The 15591-nt window shown below is 41.2% G+C and overlaps 2 protein-coding genes across 2 annotated transcripts; both read left to right on the forward strand.

Moving 5' to 3' along the window:
- The first annotated feature begins 21 nt into the window (after window positions 1–21).
- On the forward strand, window positions 22–4329 carry LOC145448108 (C-Jun-amino-terminal kinase-interacting protein 4-like). Its single transcript, XM_080326432.1, has one exon. The coding sequence runs from the start codon at window positions 24–26 to the stop codon at window positions 1806–1808; it is 1785 nt and encodes a 594-aa protein (XP_080182558.1). The 5' UTR covers window positions 22–23; the 3' UTR covers window positions 1809–4329.
- LOC145448120 (ras-related protein Rab-10-like) lies at window positions 4330–10626 on the forward strand. Its single transcript, XM_080326447.1, has 6 exons — window positions 4330–4543; window positions 5213–5273; window positions 6254–6392; window positions 6449–6538; window positions 7352–7453; window positions 9957–10626. The coding sequence occupies exons 1-6, from the start codon at window positions 4417–4419 to the stop codon at window positions 10029–10031; spliced, it is 594 nt and encodes a 197-aa protein (XP_080182573.1). The 5' UTR covers window positions 4330–4416; the 3' UTR covers window positions 10032–10626.
- Window positions 10627–15591: the final 4965 nt, after the last annotated feature.

The following is a 15591-nucleotide window of genomic DNA, read 5'->3' on the forward strand; positions in this document are numbered from 1 at the left end:
ATTTGGCTTTAGTCGGGACAAAGATGGGGGAAGCCGAGTATGTCTATTCCTATGATCAGGAGTTTGACAACATCGACTCGTCCTCCGAACCGGTGCAAGGATTAGCTACGCGTGTCTACAACGAATTTGAGCGTATGATAGCGAAATACGATGAAGACTCGGTCAGGGATTTAATGCCCCTCGTTGTGACTATGCTCGAAACGCTCGACCGATCGATAAAAGAACGGAATCAGTCCCTCGTGGAGGTGGAACTTCTCGAGGAGGATAAAAAACAACTCAAGTCCCAGTACGAGAGGGAAAGGCAATTGAAAAGAGACGCGGAACGCAGGCTGATGGAGAGCGAGGATACAGTTGAAAATATCAGCCAAGAGCTTAAAGAGAGCAAAGAAAAGATCGATTTGGTGTCGCGGCAGATGGACATCAAAACCAAAAGCCACCGTGATCAGATGGAACGCGTGCAAGACCGTCAGGCCGATCTCAAGAAAGAGTTTATGGACTTACACCAACGCCACACTGAGATGATACGGTCCTACGTGGAACACATCGAAAAGACAAAGTCCCTGCAGCAGATGACTCCGGAATACACGGTGTTTTCGCCTATCGCGCCAAAACGCAAGACGGAAATAGTCGACGAATTCAGCTGTCCCACGCCAGAGTCGGAGACTGACAAATCTATCGTGTCGACGCCACTCGAGGACTGCGTCGACAGTGCGGAATTTACGAAGCCGAGACGTCTTGAATTGGACGGACCGGTCAACGTTTTGAATGTAGCGCAGGAAATTTCTGCAGCCGTCAAGATTGAGGACAGCGCCAAAACCGAAACCAGCAACGGGGACGCGGTCAGCTTAGAGTCTGCAAGCAGCGTCGCTACCGATTCTGCCCAGGCCTTGTGCGACGAGTTTCAGAATAACATGCTCAACCTCGAAAGCCCGGTCGAGACTTCAACTCCACATTTCGCGGCGGAGAATTCGCCACGGATCCGGAGACCGTCGGGTCTTGGCGTCGAAAAATGCGGCTTAGAAAACATCGGTTTTGAGCAGGGCAACAACGATTCGTTGTTTGCTGAGATGAGCGGCAAGGACTTGAACGACGTGGACGCTGGCGCGGACCTGCTCGGGATGGGCCGCGAGCTCGAGAGCCTCATGCTCGAGAACACGAAGCTAATGGCTACGAAAAATGCTCTCGACATTGTGAAAGACGACCTCATTCACCAGGTCGATAGACTGACTGGACAGCTGACTATGCTGCAAGAAGACCTGGACAGGTCGCACCAGGCCAAAGACTTGCTCGCGAAACGCCACGAGCAGCTCGAGGCGCGGTTGCGCGAGCTCGAGCGCGAGGCTTCGGAGCGCAACGACGTTTCTCCGGCTAGCGGCGCTTCGAAAACGCCAGACGAAACCATTCCAAAGTCTCAAATAAAACGGTTTACCCGCGTCGAAATGGCGAGGGTGTTGATGGAACGTAATCAGTATAAGGAGAGGTTGATGGAACTGCAGGAAGCTGTGCGGTGGACTGAGATGCTGCGGGCGTCCAGAGACCACCCCGCGGAAGAAACGGTCGCCCCCAAGCCGAAATCTTCATTCTCTCAGTTTTTCAATCGTCTTTTTGGACCCAGCAGCAATAACTCCAATTCGAACGTACATTCTATGCCGCTAACGCGGAGGCCCCCGAATTCTTACGGGGCTGGGAATAACACGCGTGCGAATGCTCGGCAATCTCCGGTGTATTCGAGAAGGCAGTCTGGTGTGTCTTCTACCGAGGAAGCAAAGATGAGGTACAGCAAATCGGATTCGTTTACAACAGTATGACGTGACTTTTGACTTTGTTTTGATTTTTGCGGAGGATAATCATGCGTGTCGCCGACTGAAATCCGCGAGATTGTGGCCTGAGCTCTTCTTTGTGGTCTGTTGACCTTGATTCGTTTGATTTTGTGATTACGTTACGATTACGGGTGCCCAAGTATTATCATGTCTCGAGCAGGGCTGGGCAAAGTCGTGTGTTTCGGTGATTTAATTTCGAATTGAACGTCGGGCGTAGAGTCGGCCGTTTGAGTATCGCTCGTTGTAAGAGTAGGGATGATGTGGAGAGTTGAAACATGCGACCGCAATGAAAGTAATGCCAGTTCTCTGCCGTGTTAAAAAATATCTAACATATCTAAATATCTATTTTGTTGCACTTAGTGACTTGTGGGTTGAGCACAACTTTGGCGAAAATGTTATTTCTGCTAACGTTTGTAGCTTTTGCTACATGTTTATATGCCGTGATACCACCAACTGAGGCTTCAAGGTTTCACTCAGGGAAAAATGCATCAAACTATAAGTATCATTGATAATATAACTCAAATAATATAATATAAGTTGAAAGTTACGAATCCTTTTGACACATAGTCGAAGAAAGCAATAGAAATTCATACTCTATTCGGATTTGAGCAACTCGAATCATTACACCCAGCCGAAATCGCGAGTGCAATGAGTTGCGAGCAAAGCTGTTGCACCATTCTTCAATCTGAAGGATCAATATTATTATTATTAGCCTATGTTGTGTCTCTATTCCTACACGTGGCTGTGTATGACGCTATCAGCACTGTCAATATTTCGGCTGTTGTTGAAAGTTTGATGTATCTACCTACACCCTCAATAAGACCTAATTGTACTATACCATATTCTTCGCGATCGCTTCTATCACGTCGGAGCGTGCGGGACAAATTTTCTTTGTCTTCGATCATGTTACTGATAATAATAGTCAACAATAGGATTTCTTTCATCATTCGTGTGTCATATTTGTATTGTTAGTTCGTTATTGTCTGTAATGTTGTACATATTCGTTCGTACATATTTTGGGTGTATTTATGAGAGTTTGCGTGATTAAAGAATATAATTGAGCTAAATATCACTTGCCAATTGATGGGTGTGCTACAATGTCACTGTGTATCATTGCATGAGATGTATTCTTTAATGTTGATCAAAAATATTTTATTAGATACTTTTTTTCATTATTACCGACTGATTGATATACCTTAATATATAATTATGCTCATTTTTTCGAATATATTCCGATCTGGCCTTCATGTGTCATGGTCTGTGCTCCATATTTTCTCTGCACTGTGGTATATTCTCCCCTAGTGCTTTATGTTCTTCCCGTTCACTGAAATCTCTTAAACTTGAATCTGCGACGATTTCTCTGGTATTATATCGACCTTGCTTATTTTGTGTGGTAATCCACCTTTGACATTATTTCGCAACTTTACAATAATATCTTCAAGTCACAATCCGTATTGCATACAATGCCGCAGGCTATAAATCGGTGCTAATAAGCTAACTAACAGTTTGTGTTGTCTGCTATATTTTTGCAATACGTGTCGGTCCACATTCAAAACTTAACACGTTATTGTTTAATACGATATTGATGCCTGTGTAGTGATTTTGGTCAAAGTATGTCAATGTTCCAATGGCGTAATGCGCATCCTTTATAGCTATGGGATTATTGACTGGAAAACCTGAAGGGGAAATTGGACAGTAATCTTATAAGGTTTGGTATTGATATGATATTTTAATATTCTCAAGACTGAGTAAGAGTACCACCAATGCTCAGCAGTTAGAATCCCCCCCCCCCCCCTAATCAAATTGGTCTACCAAGCACGCTTCCATTGCATGATGTAATATTTTTGGTTTTCTCATTGTTCCCCATCTGCGATCTTCATGAATATTATTGGTTTCATTTGATGTATTCAATGTGCTGCATTGTTCTGTCATTCCTACCTGCAACATGATGGGACGCACCCAAGGGTGATTTATTTACACTATCAAATGATCTAGCAATTTCGTAGTTATCGGAAATACGCGATATTGTTTCATGTGGCTGAGTGGCTCAATGCCCTTTGACTATCTACAAATTCATAACCGAAACCTGGACTATATACAGTGCTTTAGAATTTGCTGCTTTGATAGGATTCGGAAGCCATGTCTATAGAAATGTATGCGTAAGGTGATGCTGGTATGGAATAGGCTCTCAATTTCTGCTAAAACTGGTTAACTAAACTACCAGTACTGAAATATGCTTTCAACTCTGTTAGCCTACCTTGTAATACATATACTATGCCGTCATTTTGTGACAAAGTAGGGATAAACTTCAAAATTTGGGTATTCATATCTCCACCAGATCGTTCTCATCGAAGCAATAAATGTGCAGAATCTTGTCAAGTCAAAATGAACCATCATTTCTTTGAAAATCGAGTGAATCTCACTTTGATGACGGTGTAGCTGTAATTTTCTGGGATATAAACTCGTATGTTCTCTCGATTTATTCTTAATTTCTTTGTTTGCTTTGCAGGTATTTAGATTAGATTAGCTATAATTATTAGTCAGTTGCGTGAAGGGATTTCACACTCTATCAAACGTCAATCCACCCCGAAAAGAGATGGCAAAGAAAACATACGATCTTCTGTTCAAGTTGCTGCTCATCGGAGATTCCGGGGTTGGCAAGACGTGTGTTTTATTTCGATTTTCTGACGATGCGTTCAACACTACCTTCATTTCCACTATAGGTAAGCATTATTCAAGTATAGCTCATGCATGTGTGACTAGGCCAGGGGTGATTAACATTTTTGCTATTCAAGGCCGCATTTCGGATACTTGTACGGCAATGAGAACACCACGACTACGGTACCTCTAAAATATTGATCAGATAAAACGCGTATGGACTAGGCTATGCACTTGCGAGTGTGCAATGTGCATGAACACATGGCAAATTTGAGTCAAATTGTTTCAGAGTGAACTTACTGAAGCATTTGGGGTTGTGCATTGAACTGCCATTCACGAGTGTGAATTAGGATTGGCATACTTCTGCTCTCAATGTTTAATGCGGTACCGTATCCGTATGTGGGACTGTGTTTCCATCCAAAGATGACTTGCCTACTTGTGACCTTGTATTCTATGCATGTAGTGCATAAAATGTAATCTCTAATGAATTTGGCATCTAATGAAGTAGTCAGGTCCACGGTCCAGTGTAGTCTTTTCGATCTGTTTATCTGTCACTAAACTTAATCTTAACTTAGTCTTAATCTTGTATATATGGCCAAGTTGTGTTGTCTTGTGTTTCTTGGAGTTGCCTGGTGCGTTTCTGAATTTATTGTATTTTGTGATGAGATGAAACTGTTCAAGCTAATGTAGCTATCTGTTAATCCGTTATGTTTCATTATCTCTCTTTTGCGCAGGCATCGATTTTAAAATCAAGACAGTCGAACTGAACGGTAAAAAAATCAAGTTGCAGATTTGGTGAGTGTGTGAATGCCATAGTTATTCTTTATTGGTTAATTATTGGGTTAACTGGATAAACTAGTAGGTTTTGGGGGGGCATTCTTAAAGGTGTGTGACAGTTTTCGTGGTGCATGTTGGAACTGAGCCGCTACGTCTTTTTGTTGATAGGCCTCATTTCTGATATTATCAAACCCGTTCTTCATTGTGTGATTGGTTGGAATGTTTTTGGAGCCTTGCAAGGCACGCCAGACTACAAACCTTCCGCAGAAACACCTTTGTTAATCACCAATTGCCATTTCCTACATGGTGCTGCCTGTGAATAATTTGAGTTACTCACTTCCTGGCAGAACTGCCCATGTCACTAAGCATTTAACATATTTAAGATATCCAAGTATTAACTAATGCTACTCAGTAGGTATGCAAATTCTTCACATTCTCCCAGCTAGCAAGTAGTGCACTCTACTTACTAGAGAGACTACTGAGAAGTAGTTGTGGGTATTTTGGAAGTATCTAATCAAGCTTAATTGTTAAGTTTGTATTCCCACGTGCCTATGCCTAGTACCTATAAATATGCAAATATAAATCCGAGAACACAGTGTGTCATATAAACATGTGTTCTTTCTCGGTCGCAACACTGCTATTCATAAATATCGCGGATCAGGGATCAGTCATTGCCAATTGTCATGTATTTGACAAAGTTTGATATAGTCTGTTGAGTGTATGGGATACCTGACCGCAGCAATGGTTCAAGAATCAAGTTGGTATGGAAATCAAAAGGAATCGACTTCATGAATTATTTTCGATGCCCTTATCTGAGCGGGGCATGTAATGTTAAGTAAATGAAATTATCCATCGATGGAGGCTGTTTGCTGACATCACAAGTCTTCGCTATATTTGATGTAATTCAGGCTGGGCAAAATCGAGTGTCTGACTGATTCAATGCCCAGTCGAATATTTTATTTTGATATTCGGCGTGCATGCCTATGTGCAAATTTTAGGGACACTGCCGGTCAAGAGCGCTTCCACACGATCACGACATCGTACTACCGAGGAGCGAACGGCATCATGCTCGTCTACGATATTACGAATCCGAAAAGTTTTGACAATATCTCGAAATGGTTAAGAAATATCGAGGAGGTAAATGTTGACAAGAACGTACACGGCAGTAGCGATAACGTGAGACATTTTTTTAGCACGCCAGTGAAGACGTAGAGAGAATGCTGTTGGGTAACAAATGTGATATGGAAGAGAAACGGATGATTAGCAAGGAACGAGGGGAACAGGTACTCCGTGCTGTGTATTCTCATTGATTTAATGGCACACCCACACTCATGTAACTATACACACCAGTACTTGATGACTAAAAAATACGGTACGCTCGTTCAGTCCTGATATCTCGCCCCCACTAGCGTCATGATGACTAAAACTGATCATCATCAGATGCAAGTTGTATTGTGTCCTAGGCGTGGTTTCTGATACACCCCGCCAATGCGATAGACCCTTTTCTTGAACACCTGACTCTGAAATGTTCCGTGTTAAAATTACACATTTTTAGTTCTGAGATACGGTCGCAGCTTGGGCAGTAGTATTTTGGGATTTAAGCGCGAGGTACCTTGTACACAACAGTAGCTTAGCGATTATAACCCTAGTCTGGCAAACCAGAGGTCTTTGGTTTGATTACAACTGGCACACATATCGGATACTACTGGTATTTCAAGCCGATTATTGCTTTCGGGAAGGGACAGGTTATGAAATTGGTTCTAAAATCAAATTTCCTCATGACTACGGTCTCCTTTGGACAAACCCTGGTATAAAATTTGATTTTAGTTGTAATTTTGATTATTGAAGGTATAATGCCCTAGCCGTTGTGTACCGATAAAAGTTTCCTTGTGTGAGTATAACCAATCTAGAATGAATGGTATGTTGCGGTAGCTCGCAGTCATTGTTCATGAATAGAAATACGATTAGGTAATATACACGTTAATACCTTCCAGTCGGTTGCCATTCATATTACTTTTTCACTTCCTGCAACGGAGATGCCTTATTGAATCGGGCATGTGGATGTGGTGTAACGCACCGAACGCTTTATTTTCTAGATATCGAGGGAGCATGGAATCAAATTTTACGAGACCAGCGCGAAAAATAATATCAATATTGAAAAAGCCTTCATTACCTTGGCGACGGATATTTTGAACAAGGTACCGTGTGCTAGGGTTTTGTGTTCTGTGCTACCATACGCTATTTTCACTCCACGTCAATTTTCCGATATACCCATATCATGAACCCACGACGAAGGGTTTTTCGCCCCCGGTTGGGAACCACTGTCATCGTGGCTTTGATCGGGCAGTGAAAAGATACGTTTTTAGCATTATCTGTTGCGCAACTGTGTTTTCATTGCTCGGAGGGCCCAAGTGTATGTTTTCTTGGTGTATTTATGCTAATGGTTTTGATTCATCCTCAACTTTCTTGAGCCCTTTGAGCTTGATTATATTCAATGTCCATTTATCTGCTGGGGTTTACTACTGTAAAATGGCTTCACCTCAACCGTCAATAGCATACCAGGCCAGTCTGCTAATTCGCAACCCTAATGTTTACGTAGCGTGAAATGAAGGTATCCTTGGTGCACCCCTACTCCAGCAGTTGAACTTATGATGAAACTTTTGTCTACATTTTAAACTCCAAAGTGTTCGAGTAGAATTGGAAGTAGTCCAAAAGCCCAACTACCAGTAGGTTGTGCAATAGCGCTGTGCTAGATGTTGTTAGGCTGCCTGAAAAAATGATGCACAACTTACTGGACTAAATTCCAACCCGTAAAAGCGAAGTTACAAAATTTTGGATTTGAAAAAATAGTATTTACGGTGACACATTCTTTAAAATATTTATTTAGATCTACCCACCATAAATAGTATGATATGGAATCCTAAATTTTGAACATCAATAGCTTCGGTTCTACCCTTCTACGGGTTTGAGTTGAGGCTAATTTGTTGTACATCGTTCTTTTTTTGACAGCACAACAATTTCATGGGGCAGCTTGTAAGATTCAAAAATTTTTTAAATTTATTTTTGTTAAAATGAATCCAAAACTATTTTGTATATAGAAATGCTTCTATAGGCCTAGGTTGGAATTGGGCCAAAATTGTTGTGCAGCGTTTTTTTAGGCGACCTAACAATTCTATCAAGTAGTGAGTAAAATTTGAAAAAAAAAGTTATTTTTGAAGTGCATGAAGGAAAGACTTTCATGAAAAAATTGAAAGTATAGTGTGGCAAATATGTCGCAGGACACAGCTTGATGTCCGTCGCTCAAGCGACCAATGACAACGGAATTTTGTCACTTGTACGTTTGATGCGACACTTCTAATGTACCGTAAACCGGGGTAATTTTGGACTTGAGGGTAACTTAGGACACTAAGCAGTAAAAGATTTAAATGGTCATGATGGAAAAGGGTTGCCGCTGGATGTCCAATTCCTTTTCATGAGGCAAGAGTACCACAAGCAGTCTCAATAAAAGGTGGATTCATTTCACTACTAGATGAACTTGACCCAACATTGATAAATTAATGGCGGGGGTCAATTTCATCAAAATTGATGGTTTGACGAAAATTAAAATTCTTACAACCAAACATAGATATCATGTGATTCATAGATTCAAAACTTGGCAGCAGATACCTCTGAGTAGTCTAAATCTATGGCAAAAATCTCAGTGGGCTTACCCTTAGATCAATACAAGAAAATCTGATGTCCAAAGTTACCCCTTTAAATTTTATCGGAACGGGGTAACTTAGGACAGTGGAAAATGTGATATTTAGAGCTCTAGAAAGTGGCTGTTTCATCTGTGTCAAGGTGTATCGTCAAGTATATTCGTTATGACCGGCCTGATGGCTTTTTAAAATGGAGTGAGAAGGTTAATAAATTGAGAGTTTGCCAAAATATGAAAAAATGGGTAGACAATAAGCCGAGAGATTGTAATCGAGTGTAAGCTACTTTAAAAACTTATCACATACTCTTAAACATGCGCCTGCTGAATATGGGATACCGTAAATTACGACAAATATATCCATCAGAGAACATAGGAAAGGGAAAGTGTATCTTTTACCGAACAGTAAAATATTTGAAATCGGCAATAAATTAAGGTAACATGCTTAATGTTTGCTGTAGCTGTTTGATTGCTGACATCGCCATTGGGATACCCCCTTGATGACCATTTGTTATTTATAAGTCCCCATTGGTGGAGACAAGCGGAAAAATTGAGATAAGGATGAATAAGGGGGCATTAGAGCCTTCATAAACTACCTATTTTTTCATTTTTTGGGGGCGGGGGACTAGGTGAAAATCATGCAATAGGCCAGACGTACAGTATTTTGTTTCATATTTAGCCACTGCTATCATCAACTCTTACCAAATAAGCCTCATTTATGAGGTTTCATAAACAATAGAGTGTAAAGACATACAAAAGGCTACAGTGTCCAAAGTTACCCCACATGCCGCGGGGTAACTTTGGACACGGATAATTTACAAAAATGAGGTACTTATTTATGAACATGAAGATTTTGGATTAGTTAATTCTGATCTTTGCTCCATGACCTCTGAAAAACACAAAACTTGCCTCGTCTACACCCTAGCATTTCCAAGATACGAAGCCGAATTGTTGAAAATTGTCCAAGTTACCCCGGTTTATGGTACTTACAAATACGAATCTTACAGACGCCCAGCAAAGAGTCGGATAGCACCACCGCGTTCCCCCAACCACAAAGAGCGCCCAGCAAGGGATGTTGCTGAAACTCCGTGGTTACCACAGTCCGAAGCTTCGGTACGCTAATTTCACAACGAACTCGCTCAGACCATACAACGCATCATTAAATACTAATAGATCTCGCAATATTCCTGTCTCGCGCGCGGAGTAACGTAGCCGTTTTCGCGTATGTTCACCGACTGCTTGTCAACTCTCGTGACCTTTCTTTTTGTTGGCTTGATTGTATTCATTAATCCTCGTCTGTGTGTTGGGCCGCGTTTACCCATGTGATATACGGTATTTCCGTATCGTAATGTCAAACGGCCAGCGAAAATCAGTGACCAAACTGCGACTCGGATCGATCGAAAGAGTCTGCGCGTTATACAATATCATCCTATCGTCAGTGCTCGTCTGTAGTGTGTATTACCGGTCGCGTCCCGCACGAAAGTTGTTCTGCCTACATCTGACCGTACGATAGGTATAGAGGAGATAGCAATCTTAATTTCATGTACCTAGATTCGTGCGTGTCGGCGCTCTCTTTTTTTTTATCTATTTTTGTGTTGTGCGAACATCACGTGCCGCTAATAATGCTTGCTGTTGTATCTGGTATTTCGCACAGTAATAAAACTTCTTATGATGGTATTATGTTGGTTGTTTGATTGCGGCTTGCCGGTGGCAGTGTTGGGATGGCTCGGGTCGGACCATAGTCACATTTTTTCGAATGTCAAGCATGCTACACGGCATTTGTGTGTCTAGGATTTTGTGACGATCTGTATTAGGTATATGTAAGAACGGAATATAATCTCACAATAGGCGCTATTGGTGATTTAAAATATGAATTTAGTCGATGTTGCAGCAATACCGTGCAAAGAGGGTCGAAACAGCACTTCGTCAGCCCCCCCCCCCCCCCCCCCCCTAAAAAAAACATTGGTCTTGGGCCCCCGTAGGGTGATGAATCAGACCCCCATCCGGACACCGCTAACTACGATTCAGCGCTACTTGGGAGCCAGGTTTGTTATCTTAATTCGACTGTGTGTAACTCCCAATCGCGCGAAGCGTTAAAATTCATGATTCAATAGGTCAATAATATCGGGAATTGCATTTATTGATCTAAAATTTTTTATCCTGTGCCCACGTAATCAGATTTACCGATCGAGTTGAGTGAGGTGCTGCTCAGGAAAATGTAGGGCCCGTAAATAATAATTAGCATATTCGGGCGGGCGAGTTGGTATATAATGATTTCGTTTCATGATGTCATTTCGTGACCTCATCCTATCTGTCGAAAGATAATGACATAGCCTAAAGTCTAAACGTTCTAAACTAAAAGACGCACACGATTTCAACTAAGTATTTCTTCACTGACAAATTATATTTCTCTGCGTAGTGGCATTTGTCTTGTGGTGTTCAGGTTGCCAAGACAGGAACATTCGGCGCCAACGATTTAGGCGCCTATGGACAGTCAGTCAGTCAGTATGCTTTTATTCATCTCACCAACAAACACAACATGTAAATTGGTATGGATTGGGAAACGACTGGGGACCGGGAGGTCTTAGCATAGTATCATATATGATGTCGACACAGGCAAATCTCACGGCTCAGTGAAATTGTATCACGTCACAATTTCCATTTGGCTACAGGCAATTTGACGGTCATTTTTGACCGACTTGCCGAGCATTAAATTTGGTGAAAAGGGTATCAATCGAAAGCTGACTCTGCACTGATTACGAAAATATAAATTTTATTCCGCTCGTGGCCCTGGAACTCCCACAATCAGCCTCGAATTTTTCATTGTTATGGAGATTGGCATTGGGACGCAACAATGCTGTCTGGCTCTTTTCTCTTGAGCTACTCTCTCGTTTCGCCAGACAGTATTGTTGCGTCCCAATGCCAATCTCCATAACAATGAAAAATTCGAGGCTGATTGTGGGAGTTCCAGGGCCACGAGCGGAATAAAATTTATATTTTCGTAATCAGTGCAGAGTCAGCTTTCGATTGATGGCTGTTTTACCAAATTTAATGCTCGGCAAGCCGGTCAAAAATGACCGTCAAATTGCCTGCAGCCAAATGGAGATTGTGACGTGATACAATTTCACTGAGCCGTGAGATTTGCTTGTGTCGACACCATATAGGACACTATGGTCTTAGATTCAGTCGCCACCCAGCGGAGTTATAAATGAGTAAATATGGCAAGATGTAAGTCTATCAATACTAACGAATATGGCAGTTAACCAATGGACAAAAAATAACAAAAGATAAAAGTCATGGAAAATCAGCAGTAAACATCCAAGCATATAGTACTGGGACTGGTATACAATACACAGCGTACACAGTGTACACAGCAAAATCTGCATCATAGCAAGAACAATGAAGACTTACCAAGTGGAACAGTATTACATCACAGTCATTGCAAATCATGAACCATGACAGTATATTTCAACAACAACAACAGAGGAAGGTGTAGCAAGTGGAACAGTATTACATAACAGTCATTACAATTAAACAATTAAACATATATGTATGTATTGTATATATATCGAAGTTTTCGGTCAGCTTAAGGGCAGTCCATTTTGGCCAAGGTTTCATCGTTGCCGATCGTTCTGGCATACTTCTCGAAGTCGCATGTTACTGTTACACATAGGTGGTCAAATTAGTCAAGAAAGCTACTCAAGTAGAAGTTGAAGTATCGACGAAAAAATCTACTCAAGTACGAGTACAAGTACTTCTTCCATAAGCAACCTAAAACTACTTGAAGTAGAAGTAGAATTGACTGACTTTAAATCTACTCAAGTAAGTAAGTAGTTGTTAAAACGATCGTAATTCGTTCGCATGGATTGTCAAAAGGTGCAAATTGAGCGATGCGAAAGGTGCCGAGCTCGATTCATATTGATGCATACCAGGAGGTACCCAATTTTCGACAGCATAAGCATTCGTCCGCATCATGGGATGAAAATGATAGTATTGGTATGGAAATGCGATTCTAATCCTCTGTTTAATCGAACAGCACGTTTTAGAAAATATCGTGGTACTGCGCACTCCCCCTTATTAGGCCCGTAGTTTAGTCGAAGAGCAATACGGAGAAGTTGTATAGGATACGGTGTAAACACTTTACGCGATTAGTAAACGTGAATAAGAAATATGGTGGATCGTAAAAATGCCATCATGTGTACCTTTATTTCCGGAAATTAAAGGCATTACTGCGCTTGCTTTTATACTTCAACATGTATGTTATCCAGACAAAAGAACTGATATTAATAAGAACTCAAAGTATATGATACTGGGAATTAAAAGTAAAATATAAATACTACTTCCAAACGCGGAAAATGTATCTCATGTCGTTAGTCCAGAAAGTCTCAAAAGTGGTGTGCTAAAACAGCTCTAAAACTAAAAAAATTCGGAGTCCACTTTTCCAGATTAGAACACTCCACGGACTGCTAGATTACGATATGATAAGTAAATGCTATAGATTGCGAAACATCAGTTCCAAACGTTATGGCGATCCATATACTGTGATGAAATATTTCATATGGGCGAAGGGCGACAATGCGTTGTGAACGGAACCACACCAACCCGCTACCTGAATTATATTCATCGATACTTTCGTGAAATCATACCGGTTACTTCGTATCCACTGAGCGCGAAGCGCGACGAAAATTCTGGGCTTTACTCAATTTTTATGAAAATTAAATGCACCTGCATTGACTCAATTTTTGGCTGACTTACCTAAGGAAAGGTTGATGTCCGATGATACTCACTTCTCACACGTCGGAATAGACAACTTTGGACCCCATATCATTAAACAAGGACGAAGCACTTCAAAACGTTGGGGTTTAATTGTGACCTGCATGGCTTCTCGAGCAGTTCATTTGGAGATTGTCCATTCAATGGATGGAGATTCATGTATAAATGCGTTGAGACCAGACATGGGGTAATCGCGATTAGTAATCGTAATCGATTACGACGATTACAGCATTTTCAAGTAATCGTAATCGCAATCGATTACATTCAAGAAAATTCAGAAGTAATCGTAATCGTAATCGACTACTTCCCATATTTAATCGATTTCTTTGTGAAAGAACGATTACTTTTTATTTGTACAGGACTATGACATAAACTGAACATTCGTGAACAAGGAAGAGGTATTATACCAGATAGTGATAGCACAAACGTCAGATTTTCAAACGCCACTGCTCTTTATTACGTCAGAAGTGGCCTATTAGCTTTGCTCGTCATCGTGTAAGAAGTATCCAGCTATCCACACATAGTGAATAGATATTCGATGTACATTAGTGTGATTGTAAGTACACTCATCAGTGCTGTATATCAGGTTATCAATACATTCCAGAAACCACTACCTCGCAGCAGGATAATTAATCACTACTCTGCCTAGTTTAAAATAGTAACGCAGTTTGACCGTTGCTGCTTGGCGCGGTTATTTCACAATAATGTACTCAACATTTGGACCTGCCGCCATAGCAATCGGCTTATATACGACGTTAGCGTGGCTGGTAGCTAGAATCAGGACAAAAACAGCAAATCGTCCCCTACTCCAAACGTTGGTCTTGGGCCCCTATAGGGTAGTTAATTTTCAAGTTGAAGATTTAGTTTCGTCAATAATATTGGTAATTGCATTATATTACTATTCATTTTTAACCGTCTCTCGGCCCCCGATGGTCAGATTTACCTGAAGAGCTGGGAGCACGTATTTCATAATTATAACATCTGGTATTTTGTAATAATTACTTTAGGGTATGTTGTTAATTCGTGACCTCCGGTCTGTTATATAATCAAAAGATATTGTTGTGGTCAAAACGTAGCAGACTAAAAGAAATACTTGCGTGAGACGCACACACAAATTGCCATGTCTTTAATGCTCTGTGAGTGCCCGGGTGGCATTTGCATTGGGGTCTTAGATTGGAAGGACCGGACTATTAGTCACGCCCACCCAGCGCGGCTATTGACAATGGACGCATAACCCAAGTTTCGGCCAATGTCTTTCATTACTAGCACACTTCGTGGATTCGCATGTTGGCCGAAACTGCATATGCATTTTGGTGTGTCGTGGCGCGGTATTGACTGGCACCTAAATGCCTGTTACTATAAATGATGCATGCTTTTTTTTCATGAGGAGATGTAGGCTATGCATTTCAAAATCAAGCTATTTAGAGATATTTAAATCGCAATGCTCGTAGACAATTTCCAAGTTCATGAAATCTCTCGAAAATAGTCTATAATTTGTGTTGGTTTACGAAATACTTTTGAGTCCCCTTCGAGCTCGCTCCGCACCCTATTAGGAAATTTGGAGTGCGGCAGTTTTGTGGACCTGGCAAGAATGCAAATCGTTGGGTGCGATAAATCGTTCAATATAAAATGGGCAATCGGTACTTTAAGACGTAACAAGCAAATGTCGCATCTTTTTCAAAGAAAGTTGTTATCTCATTAGGCCTTTTCAGTGCAATCCATATATTGTCTTCCAATATAACTTGTAAGATGCAAAATAAATGTAATCGTGAGTAATCGTGATTACTTTTCCAATGTAATCGTAATCGTAATCGACTACTTCCTGATTTTGCTGTAATCGTAATCGTAATCGCGTCATTCAGAAGTAAT

This window comes from Botryllus schlosseri, chromosome 10 (assembly GCF_051294905.1).
Source record: "Botryllus schlosseri isolate E-star chromosome 10, Bs_hap1, whole genome shotgun sequence".
NCBI lineage: Eukaryota > Metazoa > Chordata > Ascidiacea > Stolidobranchia > Styelidae > Botryllus > Botryllus schlosseri.

What these genes read in the sequence shown, in the direction of transcription:
- LOC145448120 (XM_080326447.1), top strand. Translation starts at nt 4,417, where the DNA reads ATGGCAAAGAAAACATACGATCTTCTGTTCAAGTTGCTGCTCATCGGA. An exon ending in GCAAGGAACGAGGGGAACAG is followed by an intron (nt 6,539 to 7,351) that starts GTACTCCGTGCT and finishes TTTATTTTCTAG; the next exon opens with ATATCGAGGGAGCATGGAAT. An exon ending in CGACGGATATTTTGAACAAG is followed by an intron (nt 7,454 to 9,956) that starts GTACCGTGTGCT and finishes CGAATCTTACAG; the next exon opens with ACGCCCAGCAAAGAGTCGGA.
- LOC145448108 (XM_080326432.1), top strand. Translation starts at nt 24, where the DNA reads ATGGGGGAAGCCGAGTATGTCTATTCCTATGATCAGGAGTTTGACAAC.